This window comes from Narcine bancroftii, chromosome 3 (assembly GCF_036971445.1).
Source record: "Narcine bancroftii isolate sNarBan1 chromosome 3, sNarBan1.hap1, whole genome shotgun sequence".
Taxonomy (NCBI): domain Eukaryota; kingdom Metazoa; phylum Chordata; class Chondrichthyes; order Torpediniformes; family Narcinidae; genus Narcine; species Narcine bancroftii.
The window spans coordinates 244560377-244587660 of NC_091471.1; the positions used below are offsets into that span (position 1 = coordinate 244560377).

Sequence of the window (27284 nt, forward strand, 5' to 3'; positions counted from 1 at the left end):
CAAAGTTAGACGTAACCATTGGTTATGAGAGGGTGGGACAGCATCTTTCCATCTAATCCAAGTTATTCATCTTGCGATACAAGAAGCAAAAGACTGATACATGATGTTGAAATAAAGAAAATTTCACCATCTTCTGTTCCACCATCCTAAATAAGGCTATTAAGGGATCTGGTGTTAAGCATGTATTAATAATAATTGATAAAGTACAGAAAAATTCTTCCCATTTGACTCTGGTCGGAAAACACTAGGACATATGAATCAATGAACCATTCTCATTCTTGTCTCTGTTCAAAGAGGGTATATTAGGGTAAATATGAACTAAGTTAACTTTTGACATATAAGCTCTATGCACAAATTTAAACTACAGTAGTGAGTGACGGGCACATAGAGAAGATGTATTAATCAAATTAAAAATGGAATTCCAATAATCTTCAGAAATTGAAATAAGGGCATCCTTGATCTATTTTCTTCACTACGGTCACTTTTCCTTCTTTTCTCTGCAGGGTCTGCCAGGGCTGAAAGGAAGCGAAGGATCACCTGGTCCAATCGGTCCAACGGTGAGTGAGGGACATGGTTTCAAGCCAGCCCTAATGTGACGCCACTCTTCCCTTCTCGGGAAAGATTCTCCCTGGTGACTCGGCACTTTGACTGAACTCCCAGCGCAGCTGGGTTCGGCGTTTCCGCGTGCTTTTGCCAGTTGGAGGGAGGGTTGGGTTTTAGGGAGAGTGTCATTCCATAACGAGGGTACCCGGCGCCGCTTTGCAATCAATGCCAAGTCTCACTGCGCACTGTTTCTCCGCAGGGGCCCACAGGTGAACGTGGGCCGAATGGCCCAGTGGGTGCCATTGGTCTTCCTGGGCGACCAGGCAGTCCAGGACCCCCAGGTCCAGCTGGAGATAAGGGAGCCCCGGTAAGTCCGGCATTATGCTTCTTAACTTCAGTCCAAACTGGGTCAGTGGAACAGAGAGAGAAAAAAATAATTCAAAATATGAAACTCTTTTAGAATATCCATTATGTCTTGTTTAAACTAGGAATAAATTAGATATGCTGTTATTGATTCAAATATTAAATTTCAAACGATATGGGGCTTGTTTATAGGCTACTATCATAGGTCTGTTTTACCTTTGTTCAGCTGAAAGATCAGGTTTGGTCACAGAACATCAGGTTGGCCACCAAGTGCAAGGTGTACAGGGCCGTTGTCATATCAGCCTTGCTATATGGATGCAAGTCGTGGTGCCCATGTCAGAGACACTTCCTTGACCAACTGCAGCAGCATCACCTACGTTCTCTGATGAAGATCACCTGGTGAGACAAAGTCTCCAATATTCAAGTCCTTTCTCAACCCGGAATGCCCAGCAGTTTCAACCTGGGCAGGACATATTGTCAGAATGCCTGACGGAAAACTGGCCAAGGACATCTTGTCCAGTGGTACCCGAAAATGAGAAGCCCAGCAACTATGGTACAAGGATATTCTACGCAGGAGCCTTAAGAAAGCTGACATTGCCCCATCAACATGGGAGGATCTGGCTCAAGATCGCTCGCAGTGGAGGGATGCCAGCAGAAAAGGTGTGGACACCGCTGAGAACAAGCTCAAAGAGGCAAAAGAGGAAGTGTCACAACAGAACTTCTGCCCCTGCTGCCCCTCCAGGCCTCACCTGCCAGGTACGTGGCAAGCAGGGCCTGTTAACGATTGGCCTGTACAGCTACTCCAGGACGCACATATCAAAGCCCACAAACAGACTGAGAGGAACCATCTTCATCCTACGGGATGGATCGCCAGAAGGAAGAAGACTATCATAACGAGAGTTAGTGTTGATTTGGAAATTTGGTGGAATGGTGTCTCTCTCCAAGATTATGCCACTTGAATTTTATTTTAGATATCAACCTTCAACGTTGAGGGGAAGGGAATTAGAATTTATCTTTTTTTGTTAGATTTTATTGTATCATTGTTTGTGCAATTGTACTTCTGAATTTCAACATAAGATCATTATTGTAACTTTTTTACTAGTTCAGTTGCACAAATCTTAATTGTATTGTTCAAATGTTTTACTGAATAAATATCAATTAAAATATTTTAGAAAGAGAAAAAGGATATTCATTTTGAACTCCTAAACTACCTGTGTGGTTACCCTAGTAACATGGTGAGTTAATTCATCATCAGGAATCTCCTGCAAACGGCAATGTCCGGACATTGTACATCACACAAGTCACGGCCGTCCCTCATAGTCGAGGATGGTGGCCTTCGTTCCGCTGACACCCATGCGTGTATTTGTTTGAGGTTGCACTCTGAGGAGTACACGGCGCTTCGTAAATCAACCAACTAGTCCCAATGGCCTGGAAACCACAACAATTGGAGCTGATGGATTTGTTGTGGCCTTCACTGCCGTTGCGTTCAGAGTCGCTTTGTCCGCCTGCTCCACCGTGGAGGACTTGGTTGGATTGTTCTTTGTCACCCTCGACCTTACCGCCATGGGTGGCCCTAGCAGGAGCGGTATCACCCTCAGGATCTCCGGACAACACAGGCCCCTCCACCACCACACGGTGACAATTCACGGAGAAGTAGACCCTCCAGCCAATTGTCTAGTGTACAGTGGTTCTCAGCCTTTATTATTTTCCACTCACATACCACCTGTGTGAGTAGGGGTTACTCAAGGTGGTATGCGAGTGGAATAAGAAAAGGTTGGGAACCACTGATTTACACCAATCCTGAAACTTGGAGACAAAAGGCCACTGTTTCTGTGGAGGCCCACTTGCCTTCTCCACTTCATGAGGTGGTTTTCCTTTCCCCACCCCCATCCCATCATGCAATTCAGTGGATGTCCCTTTCTTAAGCTACAGGAATAACAAAAGGAGTAACCAGGCCCAGGCAGGTGGTTAGGTTTGGCCTGAATGCAGGAAACGCCTCGGATGAGGCACAGGTGTCTGCTCCTCCCCAGGTCACATGCTTATCCTCAACTGCACCCCCTCCTCTCCACTTTTCCCCTGTCAAGGAAGGTGGTGGGATCTGGCCAGAGTGGTTAGCGAAACAGTTAGCGGCATGCTATCGTAGCGGGTTTGAATCTGCCGCTGTTTGTAATCCTTCCTTCCCTCATGCCCATAACCCTTTATTTTTCTTACATCTCTGTGCCTGTCTAAGAGTCTTTTGAAAGTCTTTATTGTACCAGGCTCCATCACCACCCCCAAGAGTGTATTCCAGACTCCAACAACTATCTATGTTTAAAAAAAACCTTAGCTCTGACATCTCCCCTAAACTTTCCTCCACTTATCTTAAACCGATGTCCTCTGGTATTTGCTCTTCTTGTCCTGGGTACATGGATGCTCATTCTATCAAAGCCCCTCGTAATCTTCTACACCTCTATTAAATCACAACTCGCACACGCAGGTATGCTGTGTTTCAACAGCCATGCTCTCGACAATGAACTTATGGATCAAAGTCCCCCAAGTCTGGGACTTAGGTCCCGAACTCCAAGCTAATAATCAATAACCTCTTCTGACTGAAGCCCTATTCATCTCTCGGCCAGACACGCATGATCCGACTGCTGCAATTTTCGAAAGCAAATGAGCGTGATTTCATAAGAGCAGGAGTTGGCCATCAGATGTATCGAGCCTGTTCAATAGATCACCACCTCCCAACCTATTCCCCATAGCCCTTAATTCCATTATTATTCAAAAATACAACTATATCTTAAATGCATTTAATGAGCCAATCTTCATTACTCTCTGGGCGAAGCAGTTCCTCATCTCAGTCCAAAACCTACTCTTCCCAAATCATAAGGACATGTCCTGAAGTCCTAATCCCACCTACCAGTGGAAATAACCTCTCTGCATCCATCTTGTTTGTTCCTTTCATAATTCTACATGTTTCCATCAAATCTCCTTTCTTCCTTCTGAGCTCCGATGTGCATAGACTCAGGCTGTTGAATTTATCCTTGGAGAACTAACCCCTCATTCTTGAATCAACTTAGCCAACCTTCTCAATCATGATAAATAAATGAAAGTCCAGTCAGTTGCACCAACTCTGAAGGAAGGACTTCCAGTGGATAATGGTCCATCTCTACTGTAGCCCATGCTGATCAATGATGGGATATTTACCAGGATGTTGCCTGGATTGGAAAATATGTCATGAGACAAGGTCGGTAACTCTAAAGCTTTTCTCTTTGGAGCAAAGAAAGATGAGAGGTGACTTAATAGAGGTCTAAAAGATTATGAGAGGCAGTAGTGAAGAAGGCAAATACATTCATTTCAAGAGGAATAGAATATAAGATATGATATTCAGGCTTTATAAGGCACTGGTGAGACCTCATTTTGACTTTTGTGAGGAGTTTTGGCCTCTTCATTTAAGAAAAGTTGTGGTAATGTTGGAGAGAGTTCACAAGGATGATTCTAGGAATAAAAGGTTGATCACAAGAGGAGCGTTTGACATCTCTTGGCCTGGAGCTCATTGGAATTTAGGATCTCATTGAAACATTTTGAATGTTGAAAGGTGTGGACAGAGTAGATGTAGAAAGATTTTCCCCCTCACCCCACCCCCCCCCCCCCCAATGGTGGGAGAGTCTAGGACAAGAGGGCTTAATGTCAGAAATGAAAGGTGTCCACTGATAGGGAGGAATTTCTTCAGCCAGAGGGTGGTGAATCTGTGGAATTTGTTACCGCAGGTGGTTGTGGAGGTCAGGTCTTTGGGTGCATTTCAGGCAGAGATTGATAGGTTCCAGGGCATCAAAGGTTATGGGGAGAAGGCCGGGCACTGGGGCTGAGTGGGAGAACGGATCACCTCATGATTAAACGTCGGGGCAGACACGATGAGCTGACTGGCCTCCTCTGCCTTTGGCCTAGATAAGGAACACAGCATGTTTTCCCCAGCAAATACCAGAGGACTTCTGTACAAAGTGAAGGGAGAGAAGTTTAGAGGAGACATTAGGAGTAAGTTTTTTTTACATAGAGAGTAGTGGGTGCCTGGAATGCCTTGTCATGGGTGGTAGTGTAGGCTCAAACAATCGGGGCATTTAAGAGTCTCTTAGACAGGAACATGGATGAAAGAAAAGTCAAGGGTTTGTGATAGGGTAGATTTAGATTTTATTTTTGGTAGGTGCATATGGGCCAGCACAACATTGTGGGCCAAAGGGCCTGTTCTCTGTTCATAAATCCTGACACCCAATGGTTAATAAGGTGGGCCATTCAACTGGGCAAGTTTGATGGCCTCTCCTTGCTAGCTCTCATCTGTTTAGCTGCATTCCCTTCCCATTAGCACTGGCCTGCACTGATCTCCTCTATGTCACCATGATTAGTACCCCTATTCGAACAGATATACTACTGTAGAACAGAGTGCAAGTTCAGCGTGGCATGAGGGGAGAACGGTTCAATTCACTTCTTGTCTTCTCTCTTCCAGGGTGACAAAGGCCTTTTGGGGCCTGCAGGTCAGGACGGGACGCAGGGTTCCTCGGGTTTGCCAGGTCCCAATGGCCCCTCAGGACTTCCAGGAGACGATGGGGATAAGGTAGGCCTGATCCTCGCTGTGCCGTGTGTTTGCCCCATGACCATGGTGTGGCCTTCCCACCCTTCTGTTCTTCCTTTGCCTTGTGCCTTCTCGGAAGTCTGACACCACTGAGGGAGGTCTCCGGAGCAGGACCCCAGGTGGGATGCCGAGACCTCCGGCAATATGTCTCTTCCTTTGATTCTCAGTGATATTTCAGCACCTTCTTACTCAGCAGCTCAGAAGGGCGGTGCGGTTCACACAGCGCCTTTACAGTGCCAGCGATCTAGACCGGACCGGTATTCGAATCCCACGCTGTCTAGAAGGAGTTTGTTCGTTCTCCCCGTATCTCTTTGGGTTATTTCTGGGGGATCCAGTTGCCTCCTACCCTTCAAAAACATACCGGGGTATATGTTAATTGGTAAATTGGGCAGGAAGGACTCTGAAATGGCCTGTTACCGTGATGTATGTCTAAATAAAAAAATAGCAAGCAGAGGAAGCTATAAAAACAGGTAATAACTACAGCAAATAAAATACATTTGGATGGATGTATGGGTTGGAAGGGATTAGAAAACTATGAGCAAATGGGACTAGCCCAGAAGGCCAATCTTGTTGGCCAGGTTGAGTTAGGCCTATTCTGTCTGACTAATTGAGCACTAAAGCCAAATATTTCATCGTTTACATTGGAATTATTTACATTATGGGACGTCATGGTTCGCTTAGTGTTTAGCGCAATGCTATTACAGCGCCAGCAATTGGGAATGGGGTTCGAATCCCACGCTCTCTGTAAGGAGTTTGTATGCTCTACCCCATGTCTGCATGGGTTTCCCCCCCCCTCCCCCCTGGGCGCTCCGGTTTCCACCCACCTTTCAAAACGTACCAGAGCTTTTAGGTCAATTGGGTGAAATTGGGCAGTACAAATTCGAGAGGGCCTGTTTACCGGATTGAATTTAAAACTTAAATTAATATGGAACAGACCCTTTCAGCTTCATCATCCTTTCCTTCAGATTTCCGGTTTTTTGTCAGAGTACCTACGTGACATCACATACAACCCTGAGATTCCTTTTTGCTACAGGAGTGCAAAAATTACGACTAATTGGTAGAGCAAAATAAAATTATAGCGGTAAGTGGTAATTCTACCTCGCCCACAGTAAAAAGAATCTCGGTTGTATGTGATGTTATGTATGTCTTCTGACAATAAGTCTGAACTCAGGGCAACACTCAATATCCTTCCTAGCACCATATACTGGTGAACTCAGCATGAATGTCAATATATTATCCACCAAATCATTGTTATTCTTCATTAAGAGGTGAAACTTCTTAAAGAGCTATCGATGATTTAAAACTCTGTTTCCGTGGCTAAGTTCACTTCCCCACTTCAACGGACCCTGGTGTTGTTGGCAGGAGAACTCAGCAGGTCATGCAGCATCCATGGGAAGCCAAAGGCTGTCAACGTTCTGGGCCTGAGCTCCTCCTCAGGTGGGAAGAAGTGAAAGGAGCTGAGAAGTGATCAGGGAGAGGGCTGGGAAAGGTAACTCAGACAGGAGAAGGGAGGGAGACAGAGAGATGAGGGAAAATGAGAGACTGGGGAGTCTGGCTGAATGGGAATTGGAGTGGTTGCGATCATCATTTTGCAGAGATTTGAGCTCAGGCAACAGTCCCAGTGCAGTCCAACAGTGGGCCACGCCATTGGGGGGAGAGGCCACGCCATTGGGGGAGAGGCCTTTGAAGCTAATCTGAGGCTATGGCATCTCAGGTGAAATTGAAGATGTTATGGAGCATTTGTTGAAGAGCAAGGGATCTCTTCATAACCTTCATGTATGACTGTTGTCAGTTGTTGGACCCTGCTGTGTTGAAATTATTTCCTCATGATGCAAACTCTATCTCATCCGTTGACTTTTCCCACAAAGCAGAACATGTATCGCCCTCATGACATCTCTCGCACATCTCTTATAGTCACATGCCCTCCAAACTGTCACATGCCCACCACATACACGCACAGGCCACATACAGTCTCACATGCACATGCCACACCACCACATGCCTTCTCAGTCACCCCCTTACTTACTAACAATCACACACACACACATCCACACACACACATACATACGTATTACCTCTTTCCGACCTCCCCCTCTTCCCTCCTTCCTCTCCCTATCAACCCCCTCATCGCCTCTCATCTCCCTCTCACCCCACTCTCCCCCTCTCCCCTCTCTCTCAGTTCTATTCATCTGTTTCTGCCTTTCTTTCTCTTTCTTTATTTCCCCTATCCACACACAGTTTCTCGAGCATTTAATTCTCCTCTTCAGCATTCAGCAATAAAGCAATTTTACTTTTGTCGATCGAAGAGAGGAGATTATACCATTGAATTAAATCCATTTTTACACTGTGAGGCAAGTAATGATCTTGTACATCATCTGGTTGTTACGACGACAGTTGGCCTGGGACCTTGTTTTATTGGAGAAGGCTGGTTTCCAAGAAACCAAAATGTACTTGCAATCCACAAGGTGCTTGAACTTGAATGGCAGTTTGACCTGCACAGAATATTCAGTGTTGCAGGCCAACAGCCCAGGGTGTGTTCATTACTGTGTAACTGTCTTGCCTGCAAGTTGTTCTGGTGTTGACATAATGCTTACAAGGGACAGAAGGAATTTGATTGCCTTATTTATATTCATTGACGCAATATGACGGATACTGATAAGATCAGCATTTAAACCCCATCCATCGGAGGCTGACAGGAGTTGTAATTTTAATGTTTCTACTAATGTTGAGAAACACCACGGTAACAGACCCTTCCAGCCCACGACTAATGAGCCTGCTAAGCCTGTATGTTTTAGAATATGGAATGCACCCAGAGAAAACCCATGCAGACACAGAAAGAATGTGCAAACTCCTGACGGACAGTTTCGGGTTCACTGGTGCTGTACTCTGGCCATCCATCCCAAGGGATGATGATGGTTCCCTTCAGTCAGTTTGTGGGGCTTGATATCAGGATACCCCACACCTCAGAATGCGTGAATGAATTTCAAGTGAGTAGGCCCAGGCCCAGACCCGCCCTCTCGACGTCCCCTCCTGGATCCAGCAGGACGGTGAGGTCCAAGGTAGTCGGGGGGGGTTGTTCTGTTGCAGTGAATGGCCAGACCAAGCTTCGATGTATGGGATGCCCTTTCCTTTGCTAGATGGTCATTGACCGCACAAGAGGGTTCGTCTGCCCTTTGCTGTAATAGTGCTGTACTAACTGTTAGACTAACCGGGCGCCCCCCCCCCCCATACATAAAATTGTTAGAGGCATCGAAAGGGTAAGTATTAGAGGACTTGCATTTAAGGGGAAGGAATGGAGCTTAAAGTAGATGTGCCGGGCAAGTTTGTTTTACACAGGGTGATGGGTGCCGGGAATGGGCTCCAAGAGTGGTGAAAGCAGGTATGACAGTGGTTTGTAAGAAGCGTCTGGAATCATACACTACACTCCAGATAGATACAGGGAAAGGAGGGATATGGATTGCGTGCAGCCAGAAAAGATTGAATTTAATCTGGTGTCACATAACCACTTAGGCCTTACTAGTCCATGCCGTAACAAATCCCCACCCTCCTAGTCCCACTGACCAGCACCCGGTCCATACCCCTCCAGTCCTCTCCATGTAACGATCCAGTCTTTCCTTAAATGTAACCAATGATCCCGCCTCGACCACGTCTGCCAGAAGCTCATTCCACATCCCTACCACATCCCTACCATAAAGAAATTTCCCCTTATAATTCTCCCCCTTCAACTTTAAATCATGCTCTCTAGTTTGAATCTCCCCCACTGTTAATTGAAAAAGCCTATCCACATTTACTCTGTCTGTCCCTTTTAAAATCTTAAACACCCCTATCAAGTCCCCTCTCAATCTTCTACGCTCCAGAGAAAAAAGCCCTAGTCTGCACAACCTTTCCCTGTAACTCAAACCTTGAAATCCTGTCAACATTCTCGTGAACCTTCTCTGCACTCTCTCTATTTTGTTTATATCTTTCCTATAATTTGGTGACCAAAACTGTACACAGTACTCCATATTTGGCCTCACCAATGCCTTGTATAATTTCATCATAACCTCCCTACTCTTGAATTCAATACTCCGATTTATGAAGGCCAACATTCCAAATGCCTTCTTCACCACACCATCTACCTGAGTATCAGCCTTGAGGGTACTATTCACCATCACTCCTAAATCCCTTTGTTGCTCTGCACATCTCAATAGCCTACCATTTAATGCATATGACCTATTTTGATTTGCCTTTCCAAAATGTAACACCTCACATTTATCTGTATTAAATTCCATCAGCCAATTCTCAGCCCACACCTCCAGCCTTCCAAAATCACCTTTTAATCTACAGTAATCTTCCTCACTGTCCACAACACCACCAATCTTTGTATCATCTGCAAACTTGCTTACCCAACTCTCCACCCCTACTTCCAGATCGTTAATATATATAACAAACAATAGTGGACCCTGAGGAACTCCACTAGTCACCGGCCTCCAATTGGACAAACAATTTTCTACCACTACTCTCTGACACCTCCCATCCAACCATTTCTGAATCCATTTCACTACCTCCTTATTTATACCTAATGCCTCCACCTTTTTTCCTAACCTCATGTGGGGAACTTTGTCAAAAGCTTTACTAAAGTCTAAATAGACAACATCCACAGCTTTCCCTTCATCAACCTTTTTTGTAACCCCCTTGAAAAACTCAATCAGATTTGTCAAGCATGATCTACCCCTGAGAAAACCATGTTGATTACCGTCTATCAATCCTTGGACCTCCAAATATTTGTAAATACCATCCCTCAGAACACTTTCCATCAACTTGCCCACCACAGACGTCAGACTTACAGGCCTATAATTCCCAGGTTTACATTTGGACCCTTTCTTAAACAGCGGAACCACATGCGCAACCCTCTAATCCTTTGGCACTACCCCCGTGGCCAGTGACATCCTAAATATCTCTGTTAATGGCCCCACTATCTGTCCACAAGCCTCCCTGAGTGTCCTTGGGAATATTTTGTCCGGTCCCAGAGATTTATCCACCTTTATTTTTTTCAACACAGCCATTACTACCTCCTCGGTTATCCTTATATGCTTCATGACCTCCCCACTATTTTTCTTTACTTCAACTGGTTCAATATTTTTTTCCCTAGTGAATACCAAGGCAAAGAAATAATTCAAAATTTCCCCCATTTCAACTGACTTCTCACTCAGCCTACCCTCGCTATCTATAAGGGGTCCAATTTTATCCCTCACTAATCTTTTACTTTTAATGTACCTATAGAAACCCTTTGGATTTATTTTTACTCTGTCTGCCAAAGCCTCTTCGTGCCTTTTTTTGGCCTTTCTAATTTCTTTCTTAAGATTGCTTCTACACTCCTTGTAGTCCTCCTTCAAATTCTCAGCTCCCTGCTCTTTATACCTCTTGTACACCTCCCTTTTTCTCCTAACAAAATTTCCAATATTCTTCGAAAACCAAGCCTCCCTATGACTTCCAGCCTTTCCTTTGATCCTCACTGGGACATATCTGCTCTGTACCCTCAAAATTTCTTTTTTGAATATCCTCCATTTGTCATTTACATCTTTACCTGAAAATATCCTGTCCCACTCAATACTCCCCAAATCCCTTCTTATTCCTTCGAAATTTGCTCTTCTCCAATCCAGAACCTCAACTTTAGGCCCCTCTTTGCTCTTCCCTAAACCTAACCGAAAACTAACAGAGTTAAGTTGTTCTCCAACATTAATGTCCCATACCTGACCTAGCTCGTTCCCTAACAGGAGATCCAGTATAACACCGTCCCGAGTCGGTTCTTATACTAATTGATTTAGAAAACAATCTTGAACACATTTAACGAACTCTAGCCCATCCAGCCCTCTAACTGTGTGAGTATCCCAATCAATGTGATGGAAGTTAAAATCTCCCATGATCACTACCTTATGATTCTCACACATACACATTATCTCCCTACAAATTTGTTCCTCTAATTCTCTTGGCCCATTTGGCAGTCTGTAATACACCCCTATTAGCACCCTCATGCCTCCTTCACCCCTCAAATCCACCCAAACAGCCTCACTGTACGATCCCTCCAGACCATCCTGCCACCTCACGGCAGTAATGTCCTCCTTAACAAGGAGAGCAACTCCTCCCCCTTTTTTTTACCCCCTGATCTATCACATCTAAAACAAATGTATCCTGGAATATTAATTTGCCAGTCCTGCCCCTCCTGTAGCCAGGTCTCACTAATTGCCACAATATCATGACCCCAAGTATCTGTCATGGTTAGCTCAAGGTTATTACAGCACTGCCTGTAAGGAATTTGCATGCTCTTCCCACGACGTGCATGGCTTTCCTCTGGGTGCTCGCACTTTCCAAAGACGCAAGGGTTAGTAGGTCAATTGGTCAGATGGATGCATTTTGGGCAGTGTCAAGCTGGTGGGCCAGAAGGGTCTGTAGCTCCAAATTGGAAAAATATACCTTGTATATCAGCGCTTAAGACGGTATTTGAATCTTAGAAATCTCACTCCCAAACCAGTGTTTGTGGTAGTGCAACATCTAACCCCTAACAGCGAAGTCTCAGCGCTCCCCCGTGGGGTCCATCCACCCAGTCCTACTGCCACAGGCTTTAAGCAGCCTGTTACAGGAGCTGATGGTGGGTTTTTTTAAAAAATATGCTAATAAAATTTAAACCTTTACTGGGTGATTTGCTTTTAAAATATTGTGACGGCATCACTCCACTGGTCAATTGTAAGTTCCAGTTTTATACAGCAAATATAGGGCAAAACCTACATTTTAAGTGGAAATTCTGGGTGTATCTAAAACACGTAATCTTATATGCTGATATATATGGCGCAGAACCTGTTCCTGGTTTCGGAGTTGCTGTTGATGTAGCCTGGATGAGTGGATGATACATATTAATGGTGAAGGCAGGGAGGCTGTGTTTCGGGTAGTGGATGGGCTTTCAAGAGGGTATTGAACAAGCAAGCGAAAGAAGATAACACTGGAAAATTCTTTTCCAAAGGTTTTCTTTCTGAAAAAAAGATTTGGGACTATGATAAACAACTTCAAGCTGAACATAAAGATAATTTCAGATTTGCTATGTCACGTAGGAAGTTTTCGAAACATTAAATGTACTTCTATTGAATTTAGCACATTTGATCACATAATGATGCTGACATAAGCTCTCCAGTTGGCTGCACATGTTGCACAACAGAGGAGCCCAGTGTTTGTGGTAGTCACCAATTTTACAACTAAATGAGAGTTAATAGTGCATTCAGACTGTGCCTTTGAGCCTTAAACATCTACTTGCCACAAATGTAACAGAATGTATCGCAGCTGTTGAACATTGTCGAGACATTTGTACTGTATTGAATCTTCCTGAAGACAAGAAATGCTACTGTTAAGTCCACTCTCTATGCTATTGCCTGAAGAACATGTGCATCAATAGGCGTTCGATCTAAACCAATGTAATGCACAGCATCTGCATGTGTGAGCTACTTTTATAGCATCTGCATCTATCCTGACTTAGTGTGCCCAAACCTAAGATAACATTTGCATAGTACCTGCACTGAAGGCAGGGTTGGACTGATCAAAACAGCTTGCCTTGTGAGCAATATACTCGTAGATTTAAAATAGACAGGAAATCACGAAAAAAATAGGTTATATCTAAAATAAATGGTACGTGATAGGAAAATTTTAAGGCGATTTTCATGATCACCAGCCCAGAATCCATAAAATACACCCAAAAGTGTTTGTTTCCCAGTGTAATCCATTGAGCTTTGGGGGAAAAGCAAGAGGCTGCAGGGATTATTCTGTTTGGGGTAAACTGAAATGAATTGGGCCCAAAAGGTTTCCTTCTGGGTGGTAAGAGTTTCTATCATCCCAGGCAGGCAGGCTGTCTTATCTGGATTGATGTCAAGATTTCTTCTGCATTCATCTAAATGAAGGCCATTCCCTTTATTCTTGACCCTTGCTTTGTCTCTCCCCATTCAAGAAATTCTCTTCTTGGAAAATTTTGACGATCATTAACAAACAAAAAACGTCTGTTGAATGTCCCAGTAACCATTTCCAGTGGTTTTGTTAATACGGAAGAATAGAATCCAAGACTGAGATGTTGGAAATTTGATGGGCGTCATTTTGTTTTACACAGAGGATGGTGGAACAAGCTATCAAAGGAAGTGATAAATAGTAATATTTAAAAGACATTTAGACAGGGTTGTGGAGAGGAATGGGTCTGAGAGACGTGGGGCAAAGGCAGGCAAAAGAATCTATCTTGAATAGACCTGGTAAGCCTGGATATGTCAGGACGAAGAGTCTGTCTTTGTGCTGTAAAATCCCATGATGCTAAATCAGAAATTATAACTGAAAATTCCGGAAGGATTCAGCAAATCAAAAAGCATCTGTGGGAAGAGAAACTAAGCGAACATTTCAGTTTAAAGACCCTTCAGGACACCCTTGAGCCAGTCTCTAGCAACCTGTGCAGGTTCCCCAACTGCTGTTTGCCCACCGCCTGTGTGGGTCTCTCAGCTGCTGAGCTCCATCATGGACACCGTCCTGTAGGGTCATCTCCTTTTCTTCTCCTTCTCAACCTGGGTCGGGGGCGGGGGTGGGGTGGTGCACTGAGGTAGCAGCGAGCAAGCACAAAACTCAAAAGACTACAACAGGCTTTATTCAGGTAAAAGTCTGAACATCATTTCATGATTTGGTGGTTCCCGTGTGAGGAGGGGCCAGCTCAGGCCTATATTTAGGTTGGTAGATTGACAGTCGGCCAGGTGGAGTCAGCCCCTTAGGTGGTCTTCCTGCAGGTACAGAGATCGCCCCCCTGCAGTCGGCTGGTGGTCGTCTCACCACAGGAGGCAGGACGTTCTCCTCATTTCTGGTGCCCTGCCTGTTAAGATATGCAATAAGAGCAAATAAATGTCAGAAAAATATTGTCCCGCAGACTCTGCCTGACTTGCTGAGTATTTCTAGTATTTTCTGTTCTCATTTCAGTTATTTCTTGCAGCTTTTTATTTATTTTCATTAACAAGTAATCACAATGAGAACCGATAAAGGGACGCTCTCCAGGAACCAAGACTTAAGGATGCTTCCATTTATATCGGAGCTACACACGGACAGGCAATAGTGCTGGTTGTATTAATCTGAATTAACATTTATTTTTCATGAGTTTCGGGAACCATAAACAACATTTAACAGTTTTAAATGAATGGTTGATTGATAGAAAGAGTTCAACTAAGTTTGAACAATGCAGTAACCCAGAGGGTGAAAGTATTGATGAACTCAAACCCATCTGCAGCTGGGAATCTAATTAAATGTCGGCAATAAAAGGCTCGTGTCAGTAGTTGACTGCAAAACTGTTGGCTTCTTTTAACATCCCTTCTGGCTCACGAACGTCCTCATGTGGGAAGGAAATTTGGTGTTGTCTGTGACTGCGCAACATGTTTTACCTCCCCCACGAAAATTGGCCAAAGGATCCTCCGAACTTTGTGCCCAGGCTGGGAAAATGCCCCAGTTTCCAAACGAAATGTTAACTCTTCTGATACTACCCGAATCGTTGGGTGTCCCCGATATATTTTATTGCTCTTGTCGTATATCTTTTTACATTTATTATTAATTCTTCAACAGCCACTTGATGTTTCTTTTAAATAAAGGGCACCCCTTTCAATACAATACTGCCGGCAACCCTCTAATCATCACTTAAGGGAAGAAAGCATGGGGAGTACTGCTAACAAACTCTCACACCCTGGAATGAATTTTTTAAAAAAGAAACCCTGGCCTCGTGCACTGTCACCACCTGCAAACTGGAGGAATATTACCAATCAGATTAAATTAACGTCGACTTCCCTGGTTTCTGTTAGCCGTTCCCCCCTCTTTACGCCATTTCATGTCAGGCCTCCACCTGTAGGCCAGCTGCAGGAGCGGATGGAAAGAACTTAGCTTTCAGGCAGCCGCCCAAAAAGGGTGCTCCAGCATCCTGTTGATATCTAGCACCCTCCGGATCCGACAGAGGCGGGGCGATTGGCGCTGTGGCGCCACCATCATTAAAAATGCGGCTGTCTTTCCCTACCCATCGTCCCTCAGGCAGCTGGAATCTCTCTGTGGTTCCCAGAACAGTTCCAGCTGCATGGGGAATTATGGGTAGGGAAGGCGGCCATTGCTCTGCCACATTTTGAGCCACAGAATGCGGCTCCAGGGAGCCTGACTTGGAGGGAGGGGGGGGCGAGTGGGGAGATGAGTCGCGGGCTAACGACATCATCAGCCCACCCTGAAACAGCTGTTTAGTGCAGCTGTACATTCAGATTGATTGGCGGAGCACAGCACTGCGGAGATTATCCCACTCCGAGAGGGGTTGTTCAGCTCAGAGACGGCCTCCACACATTCAGAGGTACGTGGCTATGTGTTTTGGCAAAGGTTCTCCACCTTTACATTTGGACTTTTGCCCCTATGTGAAAGGGCCTAATGCTTCCTCTCCCCTCCCCCCCCTCTCTCTCTCTCTCTCTCTCTCTCTCTCTCTTTCCTCTAACTTTGCATTCTTAGAGTCACCATCCCTCTCAATCAATTCTCACCTTTTCTCTCCTGTCTTCCTACCCAACTCCCCCAGCATTTTCTTCTCTCCCCGCACCTTTTTATTAAAGCATCCGATCTCACCTTGAAGAAGGGCTCAGTGATGTATCTTTGCCTCCTATCAATGCTGCGGGACCTGCTGAGTTTCTCCAGACTTTTAGTGCATTAACTACAATCAGACATTTTTCATATTATAACAAGTCAGTATCTTTTCAGTATCAAATCCTACGGGACATGTGTGTACTGACAATAACCACACCAACCGTGCGAGTATAAGACAGCTTTCTTTCTTTGGCTTGGCTTCGCGGACGAAGATTTATGGAGGGGGTAAAAGTCCACGTCAGCTGCAGGCTCGTTTGTGGCTGACAAGTCCGATGCGGAACAGGCAGACACGGTTGCAGCGGCTGCAGGGGAAAATTGGTTGGTTGGGGTTGGGTGTTGGGTTTTTCCTCCTTTGCCTTTTGTCAGTGAGGTGGGCTCTGCGGTCTTCTTCAAAGGAGGTTGCTGCCCGCCAAACTGTGAGGCGCCAAGATGCACGGTTTGAGGCGATATCAGCCCACTGGCGGTGGTCAATGTGGCAGGCACCAAGAGATTTCTTTAGGCAGTCCTTGTACCTTTTCTTTGGTGAACCTCTGTCACGGTGGCCAGTGGAGAGCTCGCCATATAACACGATCTTGGGAAGGCGATGGTCCTCCATTCTGGAGACGTGACCCATCCAGCGCAGCTGGATCTTCAGCAGCGTGGACTCGATGCTGTCGACCTCTGCCATCTCGAGTACTTCGACGTTAGGGATGAAAGCGCTCCAATGGATGTTGAGGATGGAGCGGAGACAACGCTGGTGGAAGCGTTCTAGGAGCCGTAGGTGATGCCAGACAGCTTTAATAAACTAATATGTACACTAAGAGGTCTTGTCTCTCTGCAAGATGAACCTGGAAGGCTAGACTGTAGCTCCGGATTGCTTTATATTACAAGGTCACCGGGATGACCTCTGGTGACCTAGTGGTGTAATTACATATCACCACATTCACCCCCACTTAAAAAAAATGTTATTCCCCCCTGCGCCCGACCCCCCCCCCCCCGGTCCTCCTTCCCTTGTTTGTAAGTTCATGAGTCCAAAATTTTTCATGGCTTCCGTTGCCTTCTGGATCTCCTCCGTAGTGGTATAAGGGTGGGGAGTGCGGTCTGCCTTACGGCCTTTCTTGGTGGAGGTGTGGAAGTGGGAAATACTAGATGGCCATGTGGCCTTGTGGGCTGGGGATCCTCTTGTATGGGATTGGGTCCTGCCATCAAGTCTAGGGTGGTGATATTTTGTGGGGCGGGCGTACCCAGGGTCCTGATTTCCGGGGTGGGTGGTATAGTCCTCTGGGGTGACTCGATGGACGACTGTTCTAGTGACTGCTGCTGCGCTCCTTGTTGATCCGTAGACATCTGTGTTTCCTCGGCGTTGTTCACACATCCGGCCGGCGTGAGATCCCTGGTGGCCACCGAGTCTTCTCTTCCATCTGGGAATGTGACGAAGACGTACTGAGGGTTCGAGTGCCCCAACTCCACTTGATCCACCAGCAGGTCCGCTTTGTGGGGTCTGTAGTGCTTCCGGAGGAGAACAGGTCCCAGTGTCATCATCCTTTTAGGCAGCACTGGGCCCGTTGTGGCTTTCCTTGTGAAAGAAAATGTGGGGTCATGTTAGTGGCAGTACACAACAAAGAACATATAGAGTGTTGGGCTTCTGGCAACACTTCTTGCCATCTAGTAACAGGCAGGTCTTTTGCTTTTAAGGTCAAGAGGACCGTTTTCCAGATAGTGGCATTTTCTCTTTTGACTTGCCCATTCCCCCTGGGATTGTAACTTGTAGTGCATCTGGTAGCAATCTCTCTCTCGTGCAGGTACTACTGTACTTCTGCGCTCATGAATACAGCACCCCTGCCTGTGTGTATGTAGTTCAGGTACCCAAATATGCTGAAGATGGGTTGGAGGCATTTTATAACAGTGGCTGCAGATACATCAGAACACGGGATTGTGAAGGGGAAATAGGAATATTCATCTATTACATTTAGGAAATAGACATTTTTATTATTGGACGGGAGCGGGTCTTTAAAATCGAGGCTGAGGCGCTCAAAAGGTTTGGTAGCTTTTATCAGGGTGGCTTTGTCTGGCCGGTAAAATTGCCATTTGCATTCCGCACAGATGGGCCAGCTCTTGCTCACTGACCTCACTTCCTGTACTGAAAATGGGAGGTTTTGGGTTTTAATGAAGTGAAACAGTCTAGCGACCCCTGGGTGGCCCAGCTCATTGTGCAAGCTCTGCAACTGGGACGTGGGGTTAAGGATGGCACAAGTGCCTCGTTGAGTCTCCTGGGATGGTATAGAATGCTGTAGTTAAATGTAGACAATTCTATCCGCCAGCGCAGGATTTTGTCGTTCTTAATTCTCCCCCTGTTCTGGTTATCGAACGTAAAAGCCACAGACCGTTGGTCCGTGATGAGGGTGAATTGTTTGCACGCCATATAATGTCGCCAGTGCCTTACTGCTTCCACAATGGCTAGGGCCTCCTTCTCTATTGCTGAGTGTCTTACCTCTGACCCCTGTAGGGTTCGTGAGAAAAAGGCCACCAGTCGTCCACCTTGGTTTAGGGTGGCTGCCAGAGCCACATCAGATGTATCCGTTTCTACTTGAAACGGGATCGACTCATCTATGGACCGTATGGTAGCTTTAGTGATATGGTCCCTAATGTCCCTGAATGCTCTGGTGGCTGCTGGGCACAGTGGGAAAACTGAGACTTTTATAAGTGGGCAGGCCCTGTCAGCGTAGTTGAGGACCCATTGGGTGTAGTCAGCGAACAGTCCCAAACACCTTTTTAGTGCATTCAGTGTGTGTGGCATTGGGAGGTCTAGGAGAGGGCGCATACGGGCTGGGTTTGGACTGATTTCCCCGTTCTGCACTATGTAGCCCAGGATTGGCAACTTCCTGGCACTAAAGACGCATTTGTCCCTGTTGTATGTTAGGTTCCTTCCCTCGACTGCCTGGAAGAAGCATTTTAAATTGTGTCATGATCCTCCTGAGAGTGGCCACAGATTGTCACGTTGTCTAAGTAGTGGAACACCACTTTCAGTTGGAACTCATCTACTATTCGGTCCATTTCTTTCTGAAACAGGGACACTCCATTGGTGACACCGAAGGGGAGTCGCAGAAATTGATACAGCCTGCCGTCTGCCTCAAATGCCGTGTAAATGCGATTGCTGTTTCTAATGGGCAGTTGGTGGTATGCTGCCTTCAGGTCTCTGGTGGAGAACACCTTATACTGCACAATGTTGTGGACCATGTCTGCTATGTGTGGCAGGGCATAGGCATCGAGTTGTGTAAATTTGTTGATTGTCTGGCTGTAATCCATTACCATGTGCAGTTTTTCTCCTGACTTTACTACAACCACCTGAGCTCTCCAGGGGTTGGTGCTCTGCTCTGTGATGCCCTCCTGTAGTAGCCTGCGGACCTCTGTCCTAATGAAGGCTCTGTCCCTCGGGCTGTACCTCCTACTCTTTGTGGCTGTTGGTGTGCATTCTGGGGTCAGGTGTGTGAACAGCGGAGGGGGTTCTATGTTCAGGATAGACAGACTGCAGTGTTGTTTCTTTCCTGTTGTGCACTATTGTAATGCTTTCTAACTGGCACTGAAAATCTAACCCCAATAGTACCGGGCACAGAGGTGAGGGAGTACTAGTAATTTGAACCCTTCGTATTTTTTGCCTTGGATTTCTAGAGTAACTCTGCAAAACTGTTTTACCTCAGCCACAAGGCTGCTGGCTGCTAACAGGATCTGGTGCTCACTCGGGCGTGCGGGGAGGGCAAGGTGATTGACTAACCCCTGGTCAATAAAACTTTCAGTGCTTCCACTATCTATTAAGCAATTTGCCCTCACATCATTAATTTTGATGCACACAGTGGGATCAGACAAATTGTGTGGACTCACCTGATTCATGCGTAGGGAAATAAGTCTGGCGTGTCCCTCGTGTCCTTCCATCCGATAGTACTCGGCGTCATATTCATCTCCTGAAGACTGTGTCCTCTGCTTTGTAGCATTTGTCCAAGATGGCCAGCTGCACATGGCATTCTTCTTCTTCTGTTTGTCTATGGAGAAAGAAGAGCTTTCCCATCTCTCATTAGCATAAGAATGGGCCTTGGCTGTGGCCTTGGGGCTTCTGCAGACTTTTGCATAATGCCCACGTATTCCACAGTTGGAACAGACATTTTCTCTGGCAGGGCAGAGGGCTCTGGGGTGCTTTCTTTGTCCACAGAAAAAGCACTTGGGACCCTCAAGGTGTGCTACTACTGCTGTGAATTCCTGTGAGGCAGCATACTTTTCTTTTCATGGAGCTAGAGAGTCCAGCAGTGTGACGTTTGTCCAAGACCCAAGGTCCTGTGAGTACTCCTTCAATTCTTTCCTGGTGCTTTCTAAAGCTTCTCCAATAGTCTCTGCCTCATCTAGCCTCACCATTCCTTTCTCCAGCAATCGATGTTTCGTCTCAGTGGACTGTATGCCTGCAACAATTCTGACCCGAATAAGGTCCTCTGCATACTCCTGAGCTGATACTACTTTAAAGTTGCAGCCTCGCGCCAGGCCTTTCAGGGAGAGTATAAAGTCTCTGGCAGACTCCCCTACTTGTTGTGACCTGGTCATGAGCCTGTACCAGGAGTGGAGTTCACTCTGCCCCTCACTGTAATGCCTCTGTAAAATGCTCATTGCCTCTTGGTAGGACCTGGCATCCTGTATCAGGGAGTAAGGATGGTCTCCCAGCTGCGCTAACAGCAGCATTAATAGCTCTTTATCCGATGCCTCAGCCCCCTCCATGTAATTCAGAAAGCATCTCTGCCAGCGGCCGAAGTGCGTGTCGGCTCCAGGATTTCTGGGGTCGAGCTCCAGCCTGTCTAGTCACAGCACATGGCTAAGCCGCAGTCTCTGGTCCCTTAGGTGTAGCAAGCAGACCCTGGGGTACTGGGAGCTACTGGTAGAGCCTCTGTGGGCTTGTGTCTGCTGGAGGAGTAACCTGGGTGCTTGGGGCTGTTGGCTGAGTCTCTGGCTTTGGGACATTTGCAGCGAGCTTTGGGAGGATCCCAGTGGTAGCGTCAGGTCTCCGTGGTACTGGGGAAACTGCTGCTGGGGGAGTCACGGTAGCGGTGTCTTCCCTGGCTCTGGAGTGGTCTGGAATTCTGCACATACTTAGTGATCGGGAGCATGACTTGTGGCGATCCTTCCATCTGCGCTTGTAGTGACCCCTTTCTGATCGGACTGGGGTTTAGGGTCGGTGGCGCCTGTACCGGTGAACCCATGGGCAGGCAGGGTTCTTGGCTGTTTCTTGTCTGCCCTATCGTACTTCTGTGGTCTTCCTCGCATTCCGCCATGATTCCAGTACAGCGGTCCCTTGCCATCTCTGTCCTAGGATGCACGTACATGCATTCCATTCCTCAGGAAGAGTTTCCAGGTAGTCGGGAATGTGCGTTGGAGCAGAAGCAGCTTCCATCCTAGTAGCTATGATATTAGTTTATTAAATTGTACTGACAATAACCACACCAGCAGTGCGAGTATAAGACAGCTTTAATAAACGAATATGTACACTAAGACGTCTTGTCTCTCTGCAAGACGAACCCGCATGTCTAGACTGTTGCTCTGGACTGCTTTATATACAAGGTCACCGGGATGACCCATGGTGACCTAGTGGTGTAATTACATATCATCACAATGCGTTTAAGTTGGGGGGGGGGGGGGCAGTTTAAAGAGGATGTGCGGAGCACATTTTTTGGACAAGATGCCTGGGTGGGTGGATGCAAATATAAAAATTAAGTTCAAGGGACTTCAAGATGGATCATGAATATTTAAAGAGAACGGAGGGATGTGCAAGCAGCGGAAGTTTAATTTAAATTGGTATCCTGATCGGCGCAGACATTGTGGATTGAACGGCCTGTTCTGCTGCACATTTCTGTGCTCCATCATCCATATTATATTATCCCCAGCCATTCTAATGGAATTTGCCAGTTACCTTGCACAGTTAGAGGCACTTCATTGTGCAACTGAAGGATTCTTCGAGCGAAATGGTACCCTCTGAACTGTGAACGTTACTGGCTTCTTTTGCAAATGCTGATGCAGACAGTTCCAGTGTTATCTTGGCTGTCAACTCCCAAGAGCACGAAGATGACCAGCCCAAATAAATCATTGAAGCCATTGTCTTTTGTTTCAGGAGAGAGAACCTTTGTCTGATTGCGGTGTCAACAGATACGTGTTTTTTAAAAACTGAGTTTAACCTGTTTGTGATCAATAGCTCCAACGGACAAAGTGGTTCCATATTGACCTGATTAATTTAGGAAATTTTAATTAGACATCACGCTCAAGCTGTTTTATTAATGTAAAGGAGGATATTGAACTGTTTAAATTACCGTCTCTCCAATTCTTAATCACCCACTCAAACAGTGACTTCCAAAAGCCAATTATACTCCTCAAGTACAGGTATGCATAAATATGGATATGTGTATCTGTGTGTGTATACCTAAAGATGTAACTGTGTATTACTATGTGTGTGTGTGTGTGTGTGTGAGAGAGAGCATGCACACATGAACGTTTGTATATGTATATATCACACATATATCTGCATACACACGTGTACAAATCCTTTTCTTTTCCAATCTTTTTATTATTATTATAATTTATAAACACATACAGTTCAAAGAGATATGAAAAATACATAGTAAATAACGAATTAATACAGAGATATTAAACAATAATATTGCAGAATAAAAATATATCATAAAAAAAAATTTAGATCAGTTTAGAGTATGAACTATCTCTAAAAAAAAAAGATATAATTAATAAAAATATATTAAAAAAAGAGAAAAAAAAACCCCAAAAAGGAAGAAAAAACAAATCTGAATTAAAAACTTAAAAAAAAACCTACCGATATAGCTAAACCACGCCGATCACTCCGATCTGATCTAGCAGCCCAATACGTGTACAAATCCAAGCACACACACACCCTCTTGTCTCCATCTGCACCTTTTGCTTCTCTGTAAATTTGCATATGGGAGCAACGGAGCAGCCACTACTGAACCCAATCTTGATCCTGCCCTTCGAAGATCTGCAATTAGAAATGAAAAGGTACTGATGTCGAGTTTGGGCTCAAAATTCTTTATCTCGCACTAATTCTGTGTGACCTGCTGATTCCCTTCCGGAGAGTGAGTTTGACTCTATACTGTCTACCTCCGACGTGGGTCCAAGGGGAATCAAGCCAAACCAATCCCGGGGCTGTCTCATCCTTGGGAAAAGTTCATCTTTTTTTTTTGTGCAGCCTCTGCACCTCCTCCCTGACCACAACAATCCAATAAAGTACTCCATCTGCTTAAAATAACTGCGGATGCCATGGCTGGATGGGCCAAGCATTTTTAAATTTGGTTCAATCTGTTACAGACAATATAGAAGTGCAAAAACACACCAGTCAATAGAATGGACAAAAGCACTGGGAAAAACTCAGCGGGTCGTGCAGCATCCGTGGGAAGTAAGCTGTGTGATCTTCTGATGCTACGTGTCCTGCTGACTTTCCCAAGAGCATTTGTTCACCGCAGCGTCTGAGATATTAGAGTTTAACACCAGACTGAAGCTTCAAGGTTCCTTTTATTGTCACGCAATAATACTTTAAAATGTAACAGGCACGATTTCCATCAACTTTGGTTTGCCGTAATGTTAACTTGGACCTAAGATTGCTTGAAAACAAACACAAATGCAATAACAAACTTTCAATCACTGTTACAGCAAGAAGCGCTGTCACAAGCAGCTAGTCCAACTCTAAGTCTCTGCTCGAGGCTTACAAATCATATCGTTTATACCTTCAGACAGACTGCTCCATATAAGTACATCGAATTATCTTGAGATTCGTTGATCAGGGTTGTGTCCTTTCCCCAATGGTTCATAGCCATTTGCTACCTTACCAAATAAGAAAGATCTTATCTGCTCCTGATGGCAACAAGAAAGAGGAATGCAGCTTACTTCTATCTTCCCATCAGCATTTCATCAAGGCAGAGTCGCCATGCGCATTGCTTGCCGCCCCTAACAATAAGAGTAAGAGAAGCAAAATAGAGCCCCTTCAGAAGCAGAGGGTTCAAGCGTTCACCTCTAGTGCTCCTGCAGCTGGTTCACACCAGTGGCGACACGCGCTCCAGACCCAAATCTCCAACACAATCAGGAGGCCTTTAGCAACCGAAACCCTTCTTGTGTTCAGCACTTTCCCTCTCGAATCCCGGATCCGATAAACCCAGTTTTGGCCGTCAAGGCGGCGCCACCAACTTTTTTTCATTGCCTCTGATTCATATCAACATCCCCCTCCCCCACCCTTCTTTATCATATGTGTCACCCGCGTGCTTATCCAACACGACCATGTTGCAATCCAGATTCACGACACGTGCCACGAATTCCATTTCCCAACTCTATTTTTGGATGTTTTTTTTAGATTGACCTACTCCTAAAGTCTAACCTTCTCCTAAAGTTTACACGTGAAGATCACATCTGCAGTCCCAATTTCCTGTCTCTTTCAAACTAAAATCTCTTTCATCAAACGATTTCATTCTCCAAAGAGCCCTGTTGTCAAAAGTGATTCATGTGATTTAACTGGTTTGACCAGAATATTGATAAAAGCACTCGCTCAGAGTAACCTTTAGTTGCAAAGACAAAAAAATATTCCACTGTTTGGCCCAACTCTTTCTTCTGCAATGAATGCTCCAGGAAAGCACGTTCGTCTTTGCCTTCTTTGTGAGTTTAGCCCTTGCTCACTCCTCCCTCCCCACCTTGGCACCTACCCCCTGTGACTGCAGGGGATGCTCTACTTGTGCCAACACCTCCTCCCTCCCCTTTATTCAGCCAAACAGCCCTTCCAAATGAAGTAACGTTTTCACTTGTGAATCTGCTGGGGTCATCCACTGCACCTGGAGCTCCCTTTGTCTTCCATTCACATCGGAGAGACTGGGCGTAGAACGAGAGATCGCTTTGTTAAGTACTCCCATCTCTGTCCACCACAATAGCATGAATCTCCCAGTGGCCACCCATTTTGATCCCCATCCCATTCCCTTGCTGACATATCTGTCTGTGGTCTGATGCACTGCCAGACTGAGACCACCCACAAATTGGAGGAACAACAGCTCATCTACCATCTGGGCACACTTCAACCAGATTACATTAACATAGCCTTCTCTGGTTTCCATTAACACCCCCCGCCCCCACTTCTTCTACCTGTCGCCTTGCCCCAGCTCTCTCTCTCTCTCAATCTCTCTCTCTTCCTTCTGCCTTCTTTCACAATCAATTCTCACCTTCGTCTTATCATATCTTTTTGTCGGTCTAGACTCCACCCCCGGCCAGTCATCAGCCTTTATTCTGATGCCTTCTCATCCTTTGCTTGTTCCTTGAAGAAGGGCTCAGACCTGAAACATCAGAAATATAATCTTTACCTCCTATGGATGCTGCTAAGTTCCTTCTGCAATTCTGTGAACTTCTACTACAAATCACAGCGTCTGCAGACTTTTGTGTTTCACTCAGCGTCTAAATTGTCCACTTCCTCATCGTTACAATAGTCTCGCTGATGCTTATCCACATGCAACATTTTGGGCACATTTCCAGCAATGGGATGAGGAGGGTGGTAAGTCCCAAAGCTGAGAGAGTGTCCCGACAAGGACAGGAATATCGGGTGCCAGAGAAAATCATTCTACCCCTCAGGCCTGTTCCCCCATTCAATCGCATTGTGATCTAACATTCCTCAAGTCCAACATTCTGCCTTTTTCTCATGGTTCTACTGATTAGAACCCTGTCTATCTCAGGCTTTCAGTTTCCCAAGGACCATGGGTCTATGTGACTTAACTTAAAGACACAACGAGTAACAGGCTCTTCTGGTCCACGAGCTGCCCAAACCACCCATTTGAGTGAAACACGATAAGATACAGACGCTGTGATTGTAACATCTATAAGAGACAAAGATATGTTGCCAACATTTAGGGCCTGAGGCCTTCTTCAGAGAAGGTGGAAGCAGGATATATTAGAAAGTCTCAGAATTCAAACAATGGGGTAGGAATCCAGACCACCAAAATGTGTTGATTGGATGTGATAAGGGACCAGGTAGAATTTATCATGCCTATGCGGAAAGAGACAAGGTATGAATGAAGAGATAGTGGGAGAAGCAAGAGATGGGGTGGGGAGTTTTAACAAAAGCCAGAGGTCAATATTAATGCTATCCAGATGGAGGGTGCCCAGTCAGAAGATGAGGTGTTGTTATGGGCAGTCTTAGGCTGGCAGTGCACGAGACCATGGACAGACATGTCAGCAAGGGAATGATATGGAGAATTGAAATGGGTGGCCACTGGGAGATCCACACTATTGCAGCGGACAGAATCGAGGTGCTCAACAAAGTGATCTCCCAGTCTGCGTCCAGTCTCTCCGATGAGGAGGCGATCATAGCGGGAGCACCGAATGCAGTAGGTACACCAGCAGATTCACGAGTGAAGTGTTGCTTCACTTGGAAGGACTGTTTGGGGCCCCAAATGGTGGTGAGGGACGAGGTGTAGACACTAGTGAAGCATCTTCTACGGTCACCATGGTAGGTCCAAAGGAGATGATTGGTGGGGAGGGAAGAATGGGCAAGGGAGGGAGCAGACCCTGCTGAAGGCAGAGAAGGGAATATGTGTCTAGTGGAAGGATCATGTAGTAGGTGGCAGAAATGGCGGAGAAGGGTGTGTTGGATGTGGAGGCTGGTGGGGTGGTAGGTGAGAACAAGAGGATCCTGTCCTTGTGTGTATGGGGTGGAGAGGGCCAGAGCAGATGTGCAGGTAATGGAGGATATGCAGCTGAGCACCAAGTTGATGGTGGTAGAGGGAAAGCCACGTTGTTTGAAGAAGGAGGACATCTCTGATGATCTGACATGGTAGTTCTTTTCTAGCTGAGCAAGGAGGTGTGCACCCATTTGACCAATTAACCCCGTACATCTCTGTTCCACTGACTTCGAATTCATTCTGTATGAATTCTGTGCAGAGGACAATGGGGTCACAATCACTAAGATTGTGACTGAATAATTTGCAGCTTTATCTTACTTTTTAACTCCCCCCCCCTCCCCCCCAGACTCAGTCCCTCCATGCTCGGTAGTGGACAGATTCTAGACTGTGGACCTTCCCCACGGCTCCCTCATGTTGATTGTGCCAAAATGAGCAGAATTTAAAACCCCCAC

General features: G+C 45.8%; 1 protein-coding gene across 2 annotated transcripts in view; it reads left to right on the plus strand.

Moving 5' to 3' along the window:
- The window catches only part of LOC138758440 (collagen alpha-1(XI) chain-like), a 337229-nt gene that overhangs the window by 228644 nt on the left and 81301 nt on the right, over window positions 1–27284 (plus strand). For both annotated transcript variants that reach the window (XM_069927352.1, XM_069927353.1), the window contains 3 exons: window positions 504–557; window positions 803–910; window positions 5387–5494. In XM_069927352.1, the coding sequence (XP_069783453.1) occupies window positions 504–557; window positions 803–910; window positions 5387–5494 (270 nt within the window). The remainder of the gene's footprint in view (window positions 1–503; window positions 558–802; window positions 911–5386; window positions 5495–27284) is intronic.